Source organism: Neoarius graeffei, chromosome 13 (genome assembly GCF_027579695.1).
Source record: "Neoarius graeffei isolate fNeoGra1 chromosome 13, fNeoGra1.pri, whole genome shotgun sequence".
Lineage (NCBI taxonomy): Eukaryota > Metazoa > Chordata > Actinopteri > Siluriformes > Ariidae > Neoarius > Neoarius graeffei.
In genome coordinates, this window is record NC_083581.1 from 58,680,724 (window position 1) to 58,700,941 (window position 20,218).

The window sequence follows — 20,218 nt, forward strand, 5'->3', positions numbered from 1 at the left end:
AACAGGCAGCAGTCAGGGCTGGAAGGGAACCCTGGCTGGGCTGACCTATGTCATAGATCGCATACTTTGGTGGGTAGTATGTTTGAAATTAGATGATTATTACAGACCTATAAACACTTAAACCGCACCCAACATGACAAATTCGTAGGATGGATGTTGGTACATGACGTTCATATCATTTTGATGTTTCAAGTTCCCATCATGATGTTTGGTGAGTTAATCACTTGCAAGATTATTACACAGAGTGTTGGAATTTATTTATTTTAATTAATGGGAAGGTATTAATTACACATACCTGATATTGGTAGCTTACGTCAGTTGGTCTCTTATTTTCAAAATATTTGAAGGCTCAGTAAGTAAAACCATAACAACAAACCTTTGGTGAAAAGAGAAGTATTTATTGCCCCATTGCAATTGACACATCTCAAGCAGCGTTGCAACATCTGCAGAAGAGTAATGGAAGGCATGGCAGATAACTATTTTATTTTTACAACAGGAAAAGCTTTTTTCCCTGTGGAAGTGTCAAAATATTTCATTCATTAATTTGCAGTACTTGTTTTATGCTGGTCCAGTATAATAGTGGTGTAGTAGTCTAAGAATGATTCCTTAAACATTAAATAATATCCATACATTATCTGTAGCCACTTATCCTGTTCTACAGGGTCGCAGGCAAGCTGGAGCCTATCCCAGCTGACTATGGGCAAGAGGCGGGGTACACCCTGGACAAGTCACCAGGTCATCACAGGGCTGACACAAAACCATTCACACTCACAGTCAATTTAGAGCCACCAATTAGCCTAACCTGCATGCCTTTGGGGGAAACCGGAGCACCCGGAGGAAACCCACGCGGACATGGGGAGAACATGCAAACTCCACACAGAAAGGCCCTTGCCGGCCGCTGGGCTCGAACCCAGGACCTTCTTGCTGTGAGGCGACAGCGCTAACCACTACACCACCGTGCCGCCATTAAATAACATTAAATATATAAATGACTAAGGCACTATTAGTTACTGCAATTTATTTGGGATGGCCAGATCCTCTGCAGTTTCCTTCCCTCCAAAACCCGATTAGAGACCTGACTTTAGTAAAACATTAATGACTCTGGACTAGGATGTGAGAGTGAATTGATTTAATGAATTGAGGATGAATTCATTTGATCTCTTTTTTCCAAACAGTGAGTAGTAAGTATTGAAAGAAGAAGACTGTTACAGAAGTAGCGCCTCCAGTATAGCTCACACCTTGCTATAGAGGATTGCATCACTTCATGATTCATGATGAAAGCAGATTTCATTTGTTAGCCAACTTCGTTCTAGGGATCTCCCTTATGAGCAGTTTACTGTTCTTGTTAATTTCTTGAGAAGTAGAGCGATCAGGTATCAGGTATGGCTTAGAACTTTGAAGAATTTCCATGAGAAAGCTTGGCAACAGCTGGGGTGCCTTCATTATTTTGCATTTTTCCAACCTCTGTCTTTTACAGATCCAGTTTGCTAAAATCTACCTCACAAAAGATATGTCTTGTATGTTATGTTGGCCAATATCAGAACATCATTGCTGGTTTATTATAATTAAGAAATACTACTACTACTACTACTACTACTATACTACTATGTATAATAATAATAATAATAATAATAATAATAATAAGTAGTAGTGCTTGTCCTAAGTATTCAAAGTCTTGACTAGAGCCACTTTTGTATCCTCTGCTCTTGTAGATACTGGCAGGCAGTTTACTGGCAGGTATTGTAGATCTGGATTTGCTTGTTGATGGCATTCAGAATCATCTTCATTTTGTCCTCCAGGCCATCAAGCTGCCTGGCTTTGGCCTGCAACGTTTTCTGATTCTCCTCATAGTCTTTCTCAAGTTCTATGAAAACACACCAAAAACTGGAGTTAGTTTGTAGCTTGCATCTAGTTGATATTCTGCACCAGCTCAGGAAGCTCAACCTGCCTAAGGAGCTGCTGACACAATTCTACTCTGCCATCATTTAGTCTGTTCTTTGCTCTTCCATCACTGTTTGGTTTGGATCGGTCACCAAACAGGAGAAGAACAGACTGCAACGGACAATAAGGACTGCAGAGAAAATTATTGGTGTCAACCTGCCCTCCATCCAAGACTTATACTTGTCCAGAGTCAGGAAACGGGCAGGTAACATCTCTGCGGACCCATCACACCCTGGTCACAATCTGTTTAATCTTCTCCCCTCAGGGAGGCGATATAGATCACTGTATGCTAAAACAACCAGACACAAGAATAGTTTTTTCCCTCAGGCTGTCTCTGTGATGAACAGCTAAAATCCACATTCATATATCAGTAATATCACTTGTAAAATATCTGAACACTTATACCGTCATTCTGTGCACACTGTATACTTTATATTTATTTAACTATTCCATACTTGACTTACCTGGATTACTTTGCACTATGCACCTATTTTTGTTGTTGTTGTTTGCTTGTTTGTTTGTTTATTTTGTGTATATGCTTTTTTTATCTGTTTTTGTACTATGAGAGGTAAGTGAACCGGAGTCAAATTCCTCGTGTGTGTCCACACACCTGGCAATAAAAGTGTTTCTATTTCTATTTCTATATTTGTTAGCCTAGCAGATCCTGAAGCGGGTGACAGCAAATCACTTTCCTCTAACTTTACTTATTCAGTGTTGAAAAGAATAAATGAGTACGGATAAATGAATGATGACAATGAGGTTTATGTGGAATGTGTCCTGTCTTAATTCAGTTTGGATAAAGGCATCTGACAAATTAATAAATGTAAAAGTTCATGTAAACATAACACAACAGTAAGTAATAATGAAACAACTTACAAAGTAGCCAGATATTAAGCTGATTGTTAATTGCCTAAATTAAACTTCGTTTATGTTGGTTTCATTTGATGTATAATCTTGAAATGACTGCCATGTTTAACATTTTTCACATCATGTTTAACAATGAAAATGTAACAATAACTGCTGAAGGACAGCACCGGCACAGTGTTGCTTTGGAAATGTTGAGACAGAATACACAAGTGCCTAATGTTTCTCAGTCGATTCTTTTCAGAAAGAGTAGATTACACTTTCAAATCTGCCTGTGTGTGTTCAATTTCTGTTTTATCTACAAAAATATCATCACACTGCCGTGTCATGGCCTTTGTGGTTGATGCATTAGTTGCGATTTGAAGAAATTTAAAATCACTGATCTACCAATCTCCCTACATGTGACAGATTTTAATAGGTTTATTCATGAACTGTACCCAGGAATACCCAGATCCGTAGGAAACTTTTAAACTTGTTTTTAACCTCTGGCCTTTTGGTGTTATTGGTTGACTAAAGTGTAAATTAATAGTTTGTTCTTGTATTCTATATATCTTTTTAACAAACTTTTTTTTAAATCTGATTTTATCTCACTTGTTTTGGAATCTCTGGAAGACAATATTTAAAACCCAAGCGAAGTAAAGGTGGAACTGATCTGTCAATTAAAATTGGTTACATTAAAATGGAATTACTGTACCTGAATTTACTCTCTCTCACTCACCTGCTAGTCTATGCAGTTTGTCTTGAGCATCCTTAAGCAGCTGCTTTGCTTCACCTCTTAGTTGCTCTGCTTTGTTCTTGGCATTCTGCACTGCGCTTGCCTTCCTGCCAACTAGATCTTGAACAGTGCGGTATTTATCTGAAAGTTCACCATCTAGATCCTGAACATGACAGTGGACAATCTTAGTATGAGAGGAAATCTGGTACATAAAACATCAATAAAGTGAAGTACAAAACACACACATACCTGTTTTGCTTCATTAGCCTTGTTTTGTGCCATGGTGGCAGTGTCCTTAGCTCGAGCTGCAACCATGCTATTGTTGGCCTGTTTGGCCTTTAAGGCTTTTATCTGATGTCCCAGATGCCCCAGCTTGTTCATGGCATCATTCAGGTCTTTTTCACTAGCCGATGTCTCAGACTGAATCTGTGGATTGAGGAAGTTTGTCAGACTAAACATATCAAGGCTCAAACTTAAACAGAAGTCTTATGAAGTTGTACCTGAGCCAATCGGTCCTCAGTCATGCCAATGTCATCCCTTGCTCTCTGTATAGCCCTCGCAGCAGCTGCCTGGGCTTTACGAGCACCATCGAGTGCCTGTTTCACACTGTCTGCTGTGTTCTTCACTCTGTCTGCTTTATTCCTGCACAAACCAAAAAAAAAAGGAAAAAACAAACAAACATCAGGACCTTTAATCTAAAACTACACATCTTACATAACAACACACACACGCACGCACATACTTGGCATTTCTGGCTTTCGTCAGTAGGTGTTCTGCTTTGCGCACATCATCCTGAGTTTGGTCAAGAATAGCATCGACGTTGGACAGACTTCTGACACGATCTTTTATTTCATCAGCGAGGTGTTTGATTTGCTGGGGTGAGGCTGGAATAGACAGCTCAAGAACCTGATTTGCCACAGCCTCAATACTGTCTGGGTCAGCTCCCTCTTCTGTAATTCAAACATGCAGTCAACTTACCTAAATATTAGTTGTTTGAGTTAACTTTAAAAAAAAAACTGGTTAAACTATAACTTTTGTGCCTAAATTTATCAATTTGTATTTTTAAGCCCATATTTTAATGTTAACACTTGTTCACGTTCGCTCTGCATGTGGTATGATGTTCAGAAACATCCTTTGTAGAATGAGGTTTTGTTTTTTTGGAGTGTAATTTCATTAGAGGTGTTGTAGAACGTAATCCTATTTGTCTCTATTCTTTCTTGCAGACACAGTACATAATAAGCAAACCACAAACTGATTATATATGTACTCTCAGTGCGATTTTCACCTTATAATAATATAGAATTAAAGTGAACCCTGAAGCAGTGACAAACCTGTCAGTGTTTATAAAGCTTTTGAGTGCAGCTTGTTAAAAATAATTAGAGGTCGTTGCTTTGCCATATCTGATGGGTCACTGTAGAGACTGATTGTAAACTGTCATTTAATTGTGACAAGTACATGTCATATACATAGTTAATGACTGGAGACAAAGACTCACGCATAAGGAAGGCACGAATCTGTTTGATGAGGTCACGCAAGTCATTGTTAGATTGTTCCACTTTGTCCTTGGTATCGCTGGCTTTCATCAGAGCAGCCTGGGCTTTATCCTTGGCCTCCTGAGCTTTTGTTTTGGCATCAGCCACCTGAATTAGCCAAAAAATGGTTTAAGTTCCTTGAAACACTGTGATCTCTTCATTTTATTATCTGACACAGTGATACTGGTCAAATTTAGGTGAGAACAAGTACACCTATTCCTTCATTCATTCACTCCTTCATTCATTTAGATACAGTAACTGCTTCAGTTTCTGGTAGAATCCTGAGCTTATCCTGGGAACAAGGTATGAATAAAACCCTGAATGGGATCCCAGTCCATCACAGGGCACCATGCACATACACATTCACTAGGGCAATTTGGAATAACCAATCCACTTAAGAGTATGTTTTTGAGAGGTAGGAAGAAACCAGAGAACATGGAGGAACCCCGTACAGACATGGGGAGAACACATGGAACTCTACATGTACAGTAACCTGAACTCAGGATCAAACCAGGGACCCTGGAGCTGTGAGGTGGTAATGCTACCTGCTGCACCATCAGGCCAACAAGTGAACTTATGCAATAACAAAACAGTACTACAGGCTACATGAAACACCTGCTTGAAAAGGTCCCCCACTTGTCCCATGGCTTTAATGAGCTCTTTTTCTGCATGTTTGGATCTCTCCAGGGCATTGTCAGCCACAGCAACAGCTCCATTACAGTTCAGCCCTCCACAGTGTCTGCGCTCATCATCACGACAATCAACACCACCACAAGGGCTCTCTGAACATGGGACATCACCTGGAGCTCCACATACCTGAGTGAGTAACAAGATATTAGCATTGAATTATTCATGTTCATGTGAAGAGAGACTCCATCAGTAGTTTCCCATTACCTTCTCATTGATCTTCTTTATATCCAGATTCTGGACTTTTGTATTCAGGTCAGTGAGGGCTCGCTTGTTCGCAGCATTCTTACGGTTGAAGTCATTTTTATTTATTGCCATTAGTTGCTCTGTCTTCTTGCGGGTGTTTGCTGATTGGCTTACAGTGCTTGGAATGTCAGTAGTGGACTGGTTGGTGCGTCGCTCTGCATCACGTGACTTGTTGTAAGAGGCACGGATGCTATCGTAAGCACCTGTCGGTCAGGTCAAATGTCATGAGTTTCAACATCTTTTCTAACCAACATTCAATAGAATCTTAAATTGCAGCAGGCATCAGCAACATTCAGAATGGTCAGACTTCAGGCATTATGGACAGGTGTCATATGGACACATAGTAAAAGAGGTTAATATGGCTAAGCTATGGTTAATGTTTTTTAACTAGGACCAGTGCAATGGTATAATGGGTAACCTAAAAAGTTGGAATTTTTGAGGATGTTAAGCTGGTTGTTGAGCCTCTCGGAGCTGAGGTTGAGTTCTTTGGCTTCTCGCTCTAGTGAGCTCAGCTGATTGCTGGCCTCATAGTTGCTGTCCTGCACTACAGTTAGGTCTCCCTCCAGCTGGGTCAAGGTGTCTGTTGTCTCACCAATGCGAGACCTAGAAGAGCAAAGCACCAAAGAGGTATTCAAGTTTATGATGCTGTTACCCAAGTACAGAAGCCCTGAATGTTCATGAATCAGAAAGCAGGTGAAACAGAACCACTGCTAATAATTATAGCTCATTTAAAAGAATGTCTAGCTTCTCTTGTGGTCTGTACTCACTGACCTATCAAAGAATAGCAGAAGGCTGCACTTTATAGTATTTTATATAGTGCAAATACCGCGAGTTGGCCTAGTGGTTAGCTTGTCCGCCTCTCGATCGGAAGATCGCAAGTTCTACTCACGGTCGGGTCATACCAAAGACCATCATAAAAATGGTACCTACTGCTGTCTGGCAAGGCTCGCTGCAATACAGATGCGAGTGGGGAGTCAAACTCTCGCGGTTACCAGAGGACTAGCCCCCCACTGTAACCCTAGCTATGTAATAGGTGAGAGACTGAGGGCTACGGAAATGGAGATCGGCGCCACCACATGGTGTGGGAAGGACTTTGATATAGTGCAAATATTAATCAATCTTTAGTAATTCCACAGCAAGACGGCAATACCTGTTTGCACACCATAAAAGGCAGATGCAGTCTCAAATCTTGTCTCACCAAAATGTTAGCCAGTTACCACTACACTATTTTTTCACCTGTTCTTATAAAGTGAGAGAGAAAAAAAATCTGCTGCCCCTTGTGGTCAGAGTTAGTATAACATGATAATTATTAGCCAATTAGTTCCCAGTGTTTCCCCCATACATTCCCTGTCTGGTGCTTCTCAATAATGGAAAAAAATAAATAAATAAATTTGGGAATGTTTTTCTGATTTTGGCTTTGTCATGTCTTTTTAAAACAGAAAATAGATAGAACTGGGAAATTGACCAAACTGTAATACCTTAAACTCTGTATTACAATTTAGTTATACAATAAATTAATCTTGTACCTGAGGTACTCTATCATGCCCATTAGCTTGGTCACAGCTTCAGCAGTGGCGTTACGGGCATTAACAATGTCCTGTGCTTGTGCCAGCTTCTCTTCCAGCTTCTTAAAATGCTTCTCATAGGCTCCAGTCAGGCCTGTGGTTTGTATCTCCTGAGCCCGGGCTACAAGGGCCTTAGTCCTAGCAGCTAGATCTTGGACAATGCGATCCCAGTCCCCAAAACACTGGTGGCAAGGCTGGCAAGCTGGAAAAGTGCCTGAGAAGCCACGGGCACAGTGATCACAACGGACACCCGATACACCCTTCCGGCAAGTGCAGTGACCTGTCAAACGGTCACATTGGGAGGTCTCAATGCCCTGAGGGTCACAGTCACAAGCTGCAGAAGGAGAGAGGCAGAAAATCTGAAATGAGTTTTAGTAATGACTGTTGCTTATTTCAGTGTAACCTATTCCATTCTATTCTGTCATATTCCACTCCTTTTTTTTCCTATAATGTATTGTTATATTGTCATAATTGTCTATTCTATATAGAATATGTATAGTATTTTGTTGTATTCTATTCTGTATCGTCATAATGCTTTCAATTCTATTGTCATACCCTTCTTTCTTTTAAACTATTCTGTTGTATTGTCATCACTGTCTATTCTTTTCTACAAACTAAAAAGAATATGTGTAGCATTTTGTCATATTCTTTTCTGCATCTTCAAAATGCTTTCTATTCTGTCATATTCCCTCCTGTTCTCTTATAATATATTCTATTATATTGTCCTAACTGTCTGTCCTATTCTATATTCTTATTTTTTTGTCATGCTCTCTTCTGTTCTGTGACCATGCATTCTATTCTCTACGTTCTATCTTAATGTATTGCATGCTATTTTGTCATATTCCATTCTATTCTATTCTCTCCTAAGTTATCCTATTCTATTCTCCATTTCTATCCATAATGCATTATACTGTCATTCCTAGTCTTGGGTATGACTTTAAACTGCAACCGGTGGTGAGTCTTAGGTCCGGGAGGACTTGAGTATTGGGGAAAGTGGAGTTACCCCTTAATCACCATTGCTCTGAGGTCCACTCTGACTCAGAGTGGTAGCACCTGCCTGGGGTCCAGCTATGGGTTAAACAGTACATCACCAATAAGGCGCTGGCAGCAGGGCGCTTTTCAGTGCAATGTGGCAGATGAACCCAACAGGGTCAATGGCACAGCACCAGATGGCATGCGGAAGAGCCACTCAAATGGCCAATGGATGGCATCACTTGGCAAGTCAGTTGTCACTGCAGGGCAACTTCCGTACCCATCAGGTCTGTGGCACTTTTTATGTACCACTTGGCATCAGGTCTGAAGGTTCAGAGAGACAACATGATGGGGGCACAACATCGTTTGTCTTACCTTACTGTGCAAGACGCTTCATTAGGAGAGGAGAATAGGAAAGCCCTGTGGCGATGGAGTAAATGTGACAGCAGCAGTTCTGAGAAGCTGGAAGTTGCTAGCAGGAACTTTACACACAGGCGGCTCGCATTTGATGGTCACAGCCCAGCTGAAGCTTTGGGTAACAGTGGGTTGAGGCAGCATTGCAGGTGTCCAGGCAGCCCTATTTAGGGAAAGCGCTGCCTGTCCTGGAAAGGGAAGCCCCTAGAAAAGGTGGGGTAAAGAAGCTTACCCAGTCCTTGGCTGGCTCACCACAGCCAGCAGGTCTCCATAATAGCAGTAGAAAGATGAAGAATATGAAACTGATAATTGGGACTTGGAATGTCTGCACCATGTTTGGACAATGATAAGAGACCTGAGTGTAGAACAGCTCTGATCATTAAGGAACTAGATCACTACAGCATCAACATTGCTGCACTCTGAGAGACAAGGCTTGAAGGTCAAGGACAAGTGAAAGAGAGCGAATATACCTTCTTCTGGAGTGGGAATATGGACAGAAGAAAAACCATAGGAATTTATTTTGCCATTTCGAATAAGATAGCTGGCAAACTGCCATCACTACCAGTGGGAACATCTGAGCAAATCACAAGTTTACGTGTACCCACAGGGAATGATCACTACTTAAACTTGATCAATGTGTATGCACCTACCATGACCTATTCTGATGAAGAAAAAGAAGCCTTCTATCACGAATTAGCTGATGTGGTAGACAGGGTACCTCAAATAGAGAAACGTCTGCTCCTGGGAGATTTCAATGCAAGATCACGTAACATACAAAGGTACTATTGGGAAATTTGGCAAGGGAAATAGGAACACAAATAGCGAACTCATGCTCAACTTTTGTACTCAGTGTGAACTATGCATCACTAATACCTACTTTCGCCAACAAGACAAAAATGACTTCACCTGGTGCCACCCAAGATCTAAACACTTACGTCTCCTTGATTATGTCGTGACTTGCAGATCCAACATGAAAGGGATTCTGTCAACAAAGGTAATGTGAGGAGCTGAATGCTCAACAGACCACTATATAGTGGTTCAATCAAAGCTGAGACTCAGACTTGTATTTCCTAGACGCAAGAGAGCAGCCTCCACAACAAATAAGAAACTAGACATAGACAAGTTGGAGAATGATGAGACACGGCGCAAACTCAAAATAGCTATTACAACTGCTCTACAGGAAAATGCCCCTGATCAAGAAGATACAGAAAATGTTGAGGACATATGGGAACGGCTGAAAGATATTGTGTACACAACTGCAAGTGATATACTTGGACAGCAGAAGAAAAGTACACCAGACTGGTTTCAAGAACAGGCCAATCCTATCCAAGCTTTATCAGAAGAAAACTGCAAAATTTATAACCTACATCTAAAAGAGAACTCCGACAGAAGCATGAAAGCTTTCAAAGATATTAAAGCGAAAGTGCAACAAGAAATCAGAGCCATGAAAGGCAGATGGTGGTGCAAGAAAGCTGAGGAACTACAGGACCTGGCAGACAGGAAGGAATATCATGGATTATTCGCCGGGCTGAAGACTTTCTATGGACCAAGAAGCAATGAAGTGGCACCAGTGAAAAGTGCTGATGGAAGTATACTCCACACAAATCTGGAAGACATAAAAAGAACGTGGAAGGAGTATTTCTACAATCTCCTAAACCAGCAAGGGTCAGCCGATCCTGAGGCATGTCGCTGGCTTGAAAGGAGACCAACAAGAGAAGATCTGTGTGTACCCATCACATCAGATGAGCTTGAGAAAGCACTCAAGGATACTAGATGGGGCAAAGCACCCCGCCAAGACGGCATCCCAGCTGACGTGTTGAAGCGAGGCAGCCCCAGCCTAACAGCTGCACTCTTAAAACTACAACGCATGTTGGGAGAACATGTGTCTTCCCCAAGTCTTCAAAGATACACTAATTGTGGCCATCTACAAAAAGAAAGGAGAAAGGAGCGAATGTGGAAACCACCGTGGCGTATCTCTGCTTTCCACTGCAGGCAAGATTCTGGCCAAGATAGTTCTAAACCGAATTAAAAATATCTCAGAAGATGTACTTCCAGAAAGTCAGTGCAGTTTCAGGGCTGACAGATCTACCTCAGATATGATCTTTACCCTGAGACAATTCCAAGAGAAAGCCATCAAGCAACGTCAACCTCTGTACATGGTTTTTGTAGACTTCTCAAAGGCCTTTGACACTGTTGACTGAGAGACGCTTTGGAAGATACTAGAAGTGTATGGATGCCCAGAAAGACTGATACAGCTCATTAAGCTCGTCCATGAGAACATGTCTGGGAAGGTTTCGATCGGAGGAAATGTTATGGAGCAGGGTGTCGGGGGCCTTAGAAGTTAACACACAGATACGGCAGGAGGCAAAAGATGACGTTTTTGCCTTTTATTTTTGCACACCACAGATAAAATAATGAGCCAGAGGCCAATAACTAACTAAAATAAACCAAAACAAAAATACAGAAAAATATAACTATACAATATTTACAAACATACAGAAAATAAACCGGCTACGTGGAGCCAAAATAAACAAACAAAAAGATAAGCTAGCCTAAGGCTCAAGAAAGCACAATCCAAATCAATGTACTCACACAGCTGAGTGTAGGACAGAGCAATATAAACACAGGTCTTGTCTCTACCTGGCTCTCCCAACAACTGAACACATCACCATTATAAATGATACCTGTCTCCTCCCTATAGTTGGCCAATGCACTTGCCTAAACCAAAAAGCAAAGAGAGTTTTTAGTTAGGCACTCAATAATAACTAATTTAAACATTTTAAAATAGCGCTATAAAAAAATACATATTCTCAGGCCTTACAAAAAATACACAAATACATATACATATAGGTACACCAATACCAACTATTCAGATATCTTACACGTTTAACCGTCACCGCAAGGGCGCGAGGACGCGCACACATGACCGTGCCCCATAATAAAAACATCCTCAGCACCATCACGCAACCCTTTGTCACAACCAGGAAGCACTGCCACCGGTAAGACATGGAGCTTTTTAAATGCCAAATGAACATTGATTGGTGTTCTTAAACACTTAAAAACCACTCGTTTGTACTCATTAAGGCTGCATGTTATGACTAGGCACAATAAATAAAGAAACAAAACATATTGACAAAGCGTCGTTTCTAAGTTGTTTGTGTGTACGTTGATATGTGTGGAATGTAATGTATTTTAACACTATGTGCGTGAATGGTTGTTACGCTAAACATGTGTCGACCCATGCTAACTAACAATACCACAATGCACAATAAAAAGAGTTAAAACTCACGTACTTCAGTTTATAAAGTCCATGAACCATCATAACAATGCGGGAAAAGTTTGAATGGGGAAAATAACAGTACATACTTTCAATGGCAGCTGCCATAGCAGATGCCGTGATGGTGCGCTCATGGGTCGCATCATCACACACCCCCCAACTTATGTTTGGCCCTCCTCGTAGAGGCGGGACAAAAAGTCTGCAGTCACGTTACATTTCCCAGGTTTGTAAAGCACAGAGAACTTGTAGGGTTGAAGAGACAGGTACCACCGGGTTATGCGTGCATTACTGTCCCGCATCCTATCCAGCCATTGCAATGCCCGGTGGTCTGTCTCCAACACAAATTCCTTGCCCATCAAATAATACTTAAGAGTGTCCAGTGCCCACTTGACGGCAAGACACTCTTTCTCCACGGTAGAATACCTAGTCTCCCGTGGAAAAAGCTTACGGCTAATGTAAATGACAGGCTGCCGATCTTCCCCCTCTCCCTGCAGCAACACGGCCCCCAGCCCCAATCCAGAGGTGTCAGTCTGGACCGTGAAGGGCAGGTCAAAGTCAGGGCTCTGCAGGACGGGGCTGTTACACAAACTGTCTTTTAGGTCCTGAAAGGCCTTGTCACACGCCTCCGTCCAGACAAGCTTGTTAGGGCTGGACTTTCTTGTGAGATCGGTTAGTGGGGAGGCTCTAGTGGAGAAATCCGGGATAAATCTCCTGTACCACCCCACTAACCCCAAGAAGGAACGCACCCCCTTTTTTGTTGTGGGTGGCAAACAGCTGCGTACGGCCTCCACCTTGGAGACCTGGGGTTTGATGGTACCACCACCTAGGATGTAACCCAAGTAGCACACCTCAGGCTTGGCGAGCTGGCACTTGCTGGCGTTAACCACCAACCCGGCAGCCTGGATGCGCTGGAAGACGTCGGCCAGATGTTGCAGGTGCTCCGCCCATGACGTGCTGTAAATCACGACATCGTCGATGTAGGCGGCGGCATAGGACTCCGCCCCCCTCAGCAACTGATCCATCAGCCGCTGAAAAGTGGCCGCAGCTCCATGCAGGCCGAACGGCATGGTGGTGAATTGGAACAAACCAGTGGGTGCGCGGAAAGCAGTCAACTCCTGAGCTTGGGGTGTCAAGGGTACCTGCCAATAACCCTTACACAGATCGAGGGTGCTCAGATAAATGGCCTTCCCAAGCCGCTCCACCAGCTCGTCCACACGCGGCATCGGATAGGGGTCGAAGGCGGAGATGGCGTTAAGCTTTGCAAAGTCCACACAGAACCGCAGCCCTCCGTCTTTCTTTGGGACTAGAACCACGGGACTGCACCATTGGCTGCGGGACGGTACGATGACTCCCATCTCCAGCATGGACTGGACCTCGTCCTTCAAGGCGGGGATCAGGCGTGCAGGCACCCGGAAGGAGGTCTGGCGAATGGGACCTGGGGCTGTCAGCTGGATGTCATGGCTGATGACTGACGTCCGGCCTGGCTCCTCCCTGAAGAGACCCTCTGGGATAACGCCCTGAAGCTCCGCCTGATGACAGCTGGAGAGGTGGTCGATCGGTGGATGAGTAGCTCCACCTCCACTGGTGGGAAAATACTGCTCCCGCAGCTCCTCCTCCTCAGGCACAGCACAAGCCCACATAACGTCGCTGACCGGTTGAGGCCGAGACACCCACTCCTTCAGCAGGTTCACGTGGAACACTTGCTTCGGCTTGCGGCGGTCCGGCATGGCGACCTCATAAGTCACGGGGCCCATTTTCCTAAGGACCTCGTAGGGGCCTTGCCACTTGGTGAGAAGACTGCTCTCTGATGATGGGAGCAGGAGAAGGACTTTCTGCCCTGGATTGAAAGTACGACTACGGGCAGTCTGGTCATACCAGGACTTCTGGCTAGACTGGGCTTGCTCTTTGTTGTCATGGGCAAGACTGCTCAGCTCCTCCAGCTTATCCCGCATCTTAAGGACATAACTGACAATGTTGACTGGCGCCGCAGGACCCCCTCCCATCCATGCTTCTCGGAGGACATCCAGGGGACCCCTCACCTGGCGACCGTAGAGGAGTTCAAATGGTGAGTATCCTGTGGACGCTTGCGGGACCTCCCTATAGGCAAAGAGGAGAAAAGGCAGCCACTGGTCCCAGTCAGCTCCTGTGTCACTCACAAACTTCCGGAGCATTGCCTTCAGTGTCTGGTTGAACCTTTCGACCATACCATCTGTCTGCGGGTGGTAGGGAGTAGTTCGTATACCCTTGATCCCCAAGAGAGAGTACAAGAGAGTGTCAAGTCCTCAAAATAAGATGGCAGAACAGGGTCCCTGATGTAGAAGTCCTCAGGCGAGCCAAAACAGTAAGTGTGGAAGCCCTTATCACAGCCTCCCAACTTCATTGGGCTGGACACATCTGGCGCATACCTGACACGCGACTACCCAAAGCTGTTTTCTATGGAGAACTGAGCTGAGGAAAGAGGAGACAAGGAGGACAGAAACTAAGGTACAAAGATGTCTTGAAGAGGAACATGAAGAATGCTGGAGTTATCGATCAGATGTGGGAAAGGGATGCTCGGATAGAGCAACATGACGAAGCATAGTTAAAAGCTCAGTGTCCGCAATTGAAGACAAGCATCAAAGGGAGTATACGAGAGCTCACGAAACCAGACATTCCATAGCAGCTCACCCAGGCCATTCATGCCACCGCTGTGGATGGCTCTGTCACTCTAGTGCAGGCCTCGCGTCCTAATGAAGCAGTCATCGTCACTAGCGGTAGACAGCCGCTGCCGCCGACGATTTCAATGTAAGTAACATTTCTAATGAAATAGAGTTGAGATGCTGTAACTCCTGTCTTTTGGTCATACAAATAACTGTTTAAAATGGCATTATTTTACTACTAATGAAATTTAGACAGACATTGGTCACAAAAAGGGCAGCTCTCGTAAGAGAACTATATTCCATTTAATTCAGTGTACACAGGATACCTCTGCAGAGGATTCTGGGATCACCCCAGAAGTTCTCCTGGCAGTCCCTGCAAGTCTTTCCACCAAAGCCATCACGACACTGACACTGGCCTGTGAACTGTGAAAGACAGCATGCTGAAAAGAATGACGTGTCTCAAAAGAAACTGTTTTGAAACCACACTGATCTAAAAAACACCTAAAACACCAAGGTATTTAGACCCAAAAGCAAAATGTGATAATTATTATTATTTAACAATTATTCACCTCAGGCTCAGTGAATATCGGTGAATAATAACCGAGATAAAGTCAAGTTATTATTCACCGATATTTACTGAGCCTGAGGCAGATAATTGTTTTAGTATAAATACACAGGTAATGATTAAAAAAAAACAGTCGTATTAAAAAAATTACTTATTTCAAACTTTAAAAGTGGCATGCACACGTAATAATGGTGCGGTGCAGACTTGTCACTTATCTATGCCGACTCACATAAAATTGTTTTGAAATAGATAAAATTAATCACAAGTCCACCTTACATTTGAATAGTTTTAGACCAAGCTTGCATTTTCTTTCATAATTTGTAATTCTTCCTCACTTACGGTGACAAAGCAATCGGCAGCCATTTTGCCGAGTCGCTCGAGGTGATTATCGAGAAATAGTCTGAATTTCTTGACCAAACAACGCGTGCAATTTTTTTTATAATCACCTGTGTATTTATACTAAAAATAATTTAGTGAAGCAGGGAGAAACAGGTACCTCATTGCAGGCTGAAGTGTAGGCATTGTAAGGGTCACAGTTGCAGGGTTCACACCCATGGCCACTGGCCAGGTTCCAGTAGTTTGGTGTGCAGTGGTCACAGGTGAGTCCGATTACATGAGGCAGACACTGGCACTGTCCTGTGGCACGCTGGCACAGACAGTCATCTCGGGATAGACACTGACTGTGCTCTGTACCCAAGAAGTTGCAAGTGCACTCTGGGGAAAAGAACAAAAAGTAGCATAAGCAGATGTATGAGTGGCGAAATGATGAGTGTGACAGAGTGCAGTATTTAATTACTGTCTTAGGCATCATTCTACACACTACTCCCTATATCATTAACATGCTATAAAGAAATACATTTGTGATTTAAAGTAAGTGTTTTTATACACTGCCCAGCCAAAAAAAAAAAAAAACCCTCACACACACTTATATTTCGTTGGACCACCTTTAGCTTTGTTTATGATGTGCTTTAGGGGGAAGTCATGGCCTAATGGTTAGAGAAACAGCTTTGGGACCAAAAGGTTGCTGGTTCGATTCCCCAGACTAGCAGGATGACTTAAGTACCCTTGAGCAAGGCACCTAACCCCCAACCGCTCTGGCAAGAGTGGTGGCGTACCTTGTGTCTGATTAGCCAAAGAAAAACTGATGATGTGATCATCAGTTTGGGCATTGAACCCAACCAACTGAATGATGTGCTTTTGGTGTGGCACTGTTTCAACATCACAACATTTATTTCCATCCAGAGTTGCATTAATTTTGCTGAGAACTTGTCTTGACGATGGGAGAGTCGAACCACTTGGTAACATCTTCTCCACCATATTCCAAAGACTTTCAGAGGTTAATTCACATGTGAAAATAATTCCTCATGCTTCCCAAGCCACTTTTTCACAATTTGAGCCCTACTTTTATGTCTGTGCTATTACGGAAGAAAAAAATCTATTGATGAGATAACGCGGTCATTCAGTACGTTCTAGCTTTCAGCCGACTTCATTTTATTGCCACATAACATTACTGAGCCTAAACCTGACCACCTGAAGCAACTCCAGATTATAACACTGCATCCAGAGGCTTATACAATAGCATGATGGATGCATTGCTTCATGTGCTTCCCTTCTTATCCTGACGCACCCATTGACCACATGACCTTTTTCCATTGCTCCAGAGTCCTGGTATGCTCCCTAGCAAACTGCAGCCTTTTTTCTTCCAATTAACCTCACGAACAAGTGGTTTTCTTATGACCACACAGCTGTTTAGTCCCAATCCTGTGAGTTCTTGTCACATTATGAGTGTGGAAATGCCCTTACTTTCACTATTAAACATAGCCATGAGTTCTACTGTCGATTTTTTACAATTCGACTTCGCCAAGTGTTTAAGTGATCTCCAGTCAAGGTCAGTCAAGATTTTTTTCTGACCACATTTCTTCTGCGTAGCTGACAGTTCACCACTATCATTCCAGGTTTTAATAATATGCTGGACAGTTCTTAACCCAATTCTAGTAATTTCAGCACTCTCCTTAGTTGTTTTCTTTGCTTGATGGAGGCTAATAACTTGGTCCTTAATTTGGCCCTTCTGAAACACAGTAACATCTTTTCCATGACCACGGGATATGTTTTCCGACATGGTTGTTAAAGAAATGAGAAGCATCAGTTAGAGTTAAGAGGCCTGTTGCCAGCTGAAACATATTAATCACTGCAGTAATTATCCAATCAAAGGTGCTTACGTATTTGCTTATTTAAATCCATATGACAACTTTTTTGGCCAGGCAGCGCACATTACATGGCTTGCTTGAACATGATTCTGTAATGGTAAAATAACATGTAATACCATTAACAGAATTATCATGCACATCTTGCCATTGTTCACGGTGGTGTAGTGGTTAGCGCTGTCGCCTTACAGCAAGAAGGTCCTGGGTTCGAGCCCTGTGGTCGGCGAGGGCCTTTCTGTGCGGAGTTTGCATGTTCTCCCCGTGTCCGCGTGGGTTTCCTCCGGGTGCTCCGGTTTCCCCCACAGTCCAAAGACATGCAGGTTAGGTTAACTGGTGACTCTAAATTGACCGTAGGTGTGAATGTGAGTGTGAATGGTTGTCTGTGTCTATGTGTCAGCCCTGTGATGGCCTGGCGACTTGTCCAGGGTGTACCCCGCCTTTCGCCCGTAGTCAGCTGGGATAGGCTCCAGCTTGCCTGCGACCCTGTAGAAGGATAAAGCGGCTAGAGATAATGAGATGAGAATTATCATGCACATCTTGCCATTGTTCACGGTGGTGTAGTGGTTAGCGCTGTCGCCTCACAGCAAGAAGGTCCGGGTTCGAGCCCCGTGGTCGGCGAAGGCCTTTCTGTGCGGAATTTGCATGTTCTCCCCGTGTCCGCGTGGGTTTCCTCCGGGTGCTCCGGTTTCCCCCACAGTCCAAAGACATGCAGGTTAGGTTAACTGGTGACTCTAAATTGACCGTAGGTGTGAATGTGAGTGTGAATGGTTGTCTGTGTCTATGTGTCGGCCCTGTGATGACCTGGCGACTTGTCCAGGGTGTACCCTGCCTTTCGCCCATAGTCAGCTGGGATAGGCTCCAGCTTGCCTGCGACCCTGTAGGACAGGATAAAGCGGCTAGAGATAATGAGATGAGATGAGATGAGATGAGATGAGATCTTGCCATTGTTGGTCCACTGTAGTTGCATCCAACACATCACATGACTGACTGTCAATAACAGGCTTCAAATAGTAGACATAGACAGCATTCCTACAATATTTACTGGGTGTGGGATTTTACAAGTGCACTAAATTTCCTACACCATGATTTCAGACAAAGCAACAAAATGGCAAATCCAGCACCACTGAACAATTGAAAAATCTACTTTACTCACTCCTGCAGTTGCGACGAGATGCATCCCCGTAGTAGCCACTCTTGCACACTGCACACTCAGGTCCCTCAGTGTTGTAGAGACATCTGAGACACTCCCCAGTCCGCCTGTCACATGACTCAGGATCTGATATGTCGATGTTGTTACTACAGCGACATGGCTGGCAGCGGCCACCAGGTTGAGAGGGATTACCATAGTAACCAGGGGCACAGTCCTCACAGCGTGCACCTAGTGGTTACAGAGTTACTTTAGAAGAAATAAACACTGCTATTAGATGTTCACACTTAAAAGCATGATTTCCAAGCATGTTTTTCCCTAGAGAACAACCTTGAAGGGATACGTTTCAAAACTTAAGGTATTTGTAGTGTAAATGTCCTGTTTATGACGTATAAGAGAGCAGTTAATGCCCTAGGTCAATGACGTTTTACATTTAAAAATCAAATGAACCTTACCCCAAAAAAGAAACGTGAACAAATAGATAAAATGAAGTTCATGCAGAAAATCCTTCTGAACCAGTTCCTAACTTCTACAACAGCAGAGATAAGCATGGATGGGATTACGCTAGCAGGAATCTGTTTATTAGTCAAAACACCAAAGCTCCTTTGTAGTCTTTTTGGCAGATACAATGAAGGCATGATTTTCAAATGAAACAGAGCAGAAAAGCTTCATAAGACGAGAAGACATTCCTGGTATTTTCCTCTGATGAAGCAAGGAGTTGCTGATCGGATCTGAATTTGACAGAAGATCTGATTGGCCAAAATACAAAACTTTATTTGGAATATACGATGTTCCTGTTTATCAGGAATGCTATTGTTAAAGTATATACTGCACATTTGGAGCCCAGTTCACAGACATGTAGCAAAATGAGTTATAATTATATACAGTGGTCCAATGGGTGGTTTTGTTAGTTGGAAATTACACTCTTTGACATACAAATTTGGAGAGCAAACATTTTCGAAATCTAAACTAAATAGGAAGAGGGTATTATATGGATGCCATTTTAATGTTTTAAAACCTGAGACATGTCTTAAAAGGACACTGTCCAGAAAATATCAGCTTTAGTTATACAAGCGCAGTGTCTTCCCAGCCCAATGCAGTCATTAGATCTAGAAGAAAGTTTTAACTTCAGAAACAGTTAAAACTTGATGTACTGTACGCATTCTACTTTCAGATTTCAAACTTTGTGTTGCAAACACTCTAAATTATCACTGTGAATGCTTCTAGATTGTTGCTGTTATATTTTCCTTATTTTGTTTACTTCATTATTTCCTTTGTGCGTTGTATTGCGTTTTTATAGCTAGGTGCTGCCCTTTCTTGGCCAGGGCTCACTTGGAAAAGGGACTTCTGTCTCAATGTGATTTACCCTGGTTAAATGAAGGATAAATAAAATAAAATAAGTAAGGTCAAAAATTACCTCCTGGAAAGCAGCTTACGTTATATAGAATCA

At 43.0% G+C, this 20,218-nt stretch overlaps 1 protein-coding gene across 2 annotated transcripts in view; it reads right to left on the reverse strand.

The window, feature by feature from the left end:
* Positions 1-1,114: 1,114 nt before the first annotated feature.
* lamb2 (laminin, beta 2 (laminin S)) overlaps positions 1,115-20,218 on the reverse strand; it is a 73,783-nt gene continuing 54,679 nt past the window's right edge. For both annotated transcript variants that reach the window (XM_060938185.1, XM_060938186.1), the window contains exons 22-34: positions 18,775-18,999; positions 15,914-16,131; positions 15,179-15,275; positions 7,512-7,884; positions 6,404-6,588; positions 5,947-6,188; positions 5,668-5,868; positions 5,016-5,160; positions 4,263-4,470; positions 4,021-4,162; positions 3,770-3,946; positions 3,524-3,683; positions 1,115-1,864 (exon numbers count right to left, since the gene is read on the reverse strand). In XM_060938185.1, the coding sequence (XP_060794168.1) occupies positions 1,728-1,864; positions 3,524-3,683; positions 3,770-3,946; positions 4,021-4,162; positions 4,263-4,470; positions 5,016-5,160; positions 5,668-5,868; positions 5,947-6,188; positions 6,404-6,588; positions 7,512-7,884; positions 15,179-15,275; positions 15,914-16,131; positions 18,775-18,999 (2,510 nt within the window). In that variant the 3' untranslated portion in view covers positions 1,115-1,727. The remainder of the gene's footprint in view (positions 1,865-3,523; positions 3,684-3,769; positions 3,947-4,020; positions 4,163-4,262; positions 4,471-5,015; positions 5,161-5,667; positions 5,869-5,946; positions 6,189-6,403; positions 6,589-7,511; positions 7,885-15,178; positions 15,276-15,913; positions 16,132-18,774; positions 19,000-20,218) is intronic.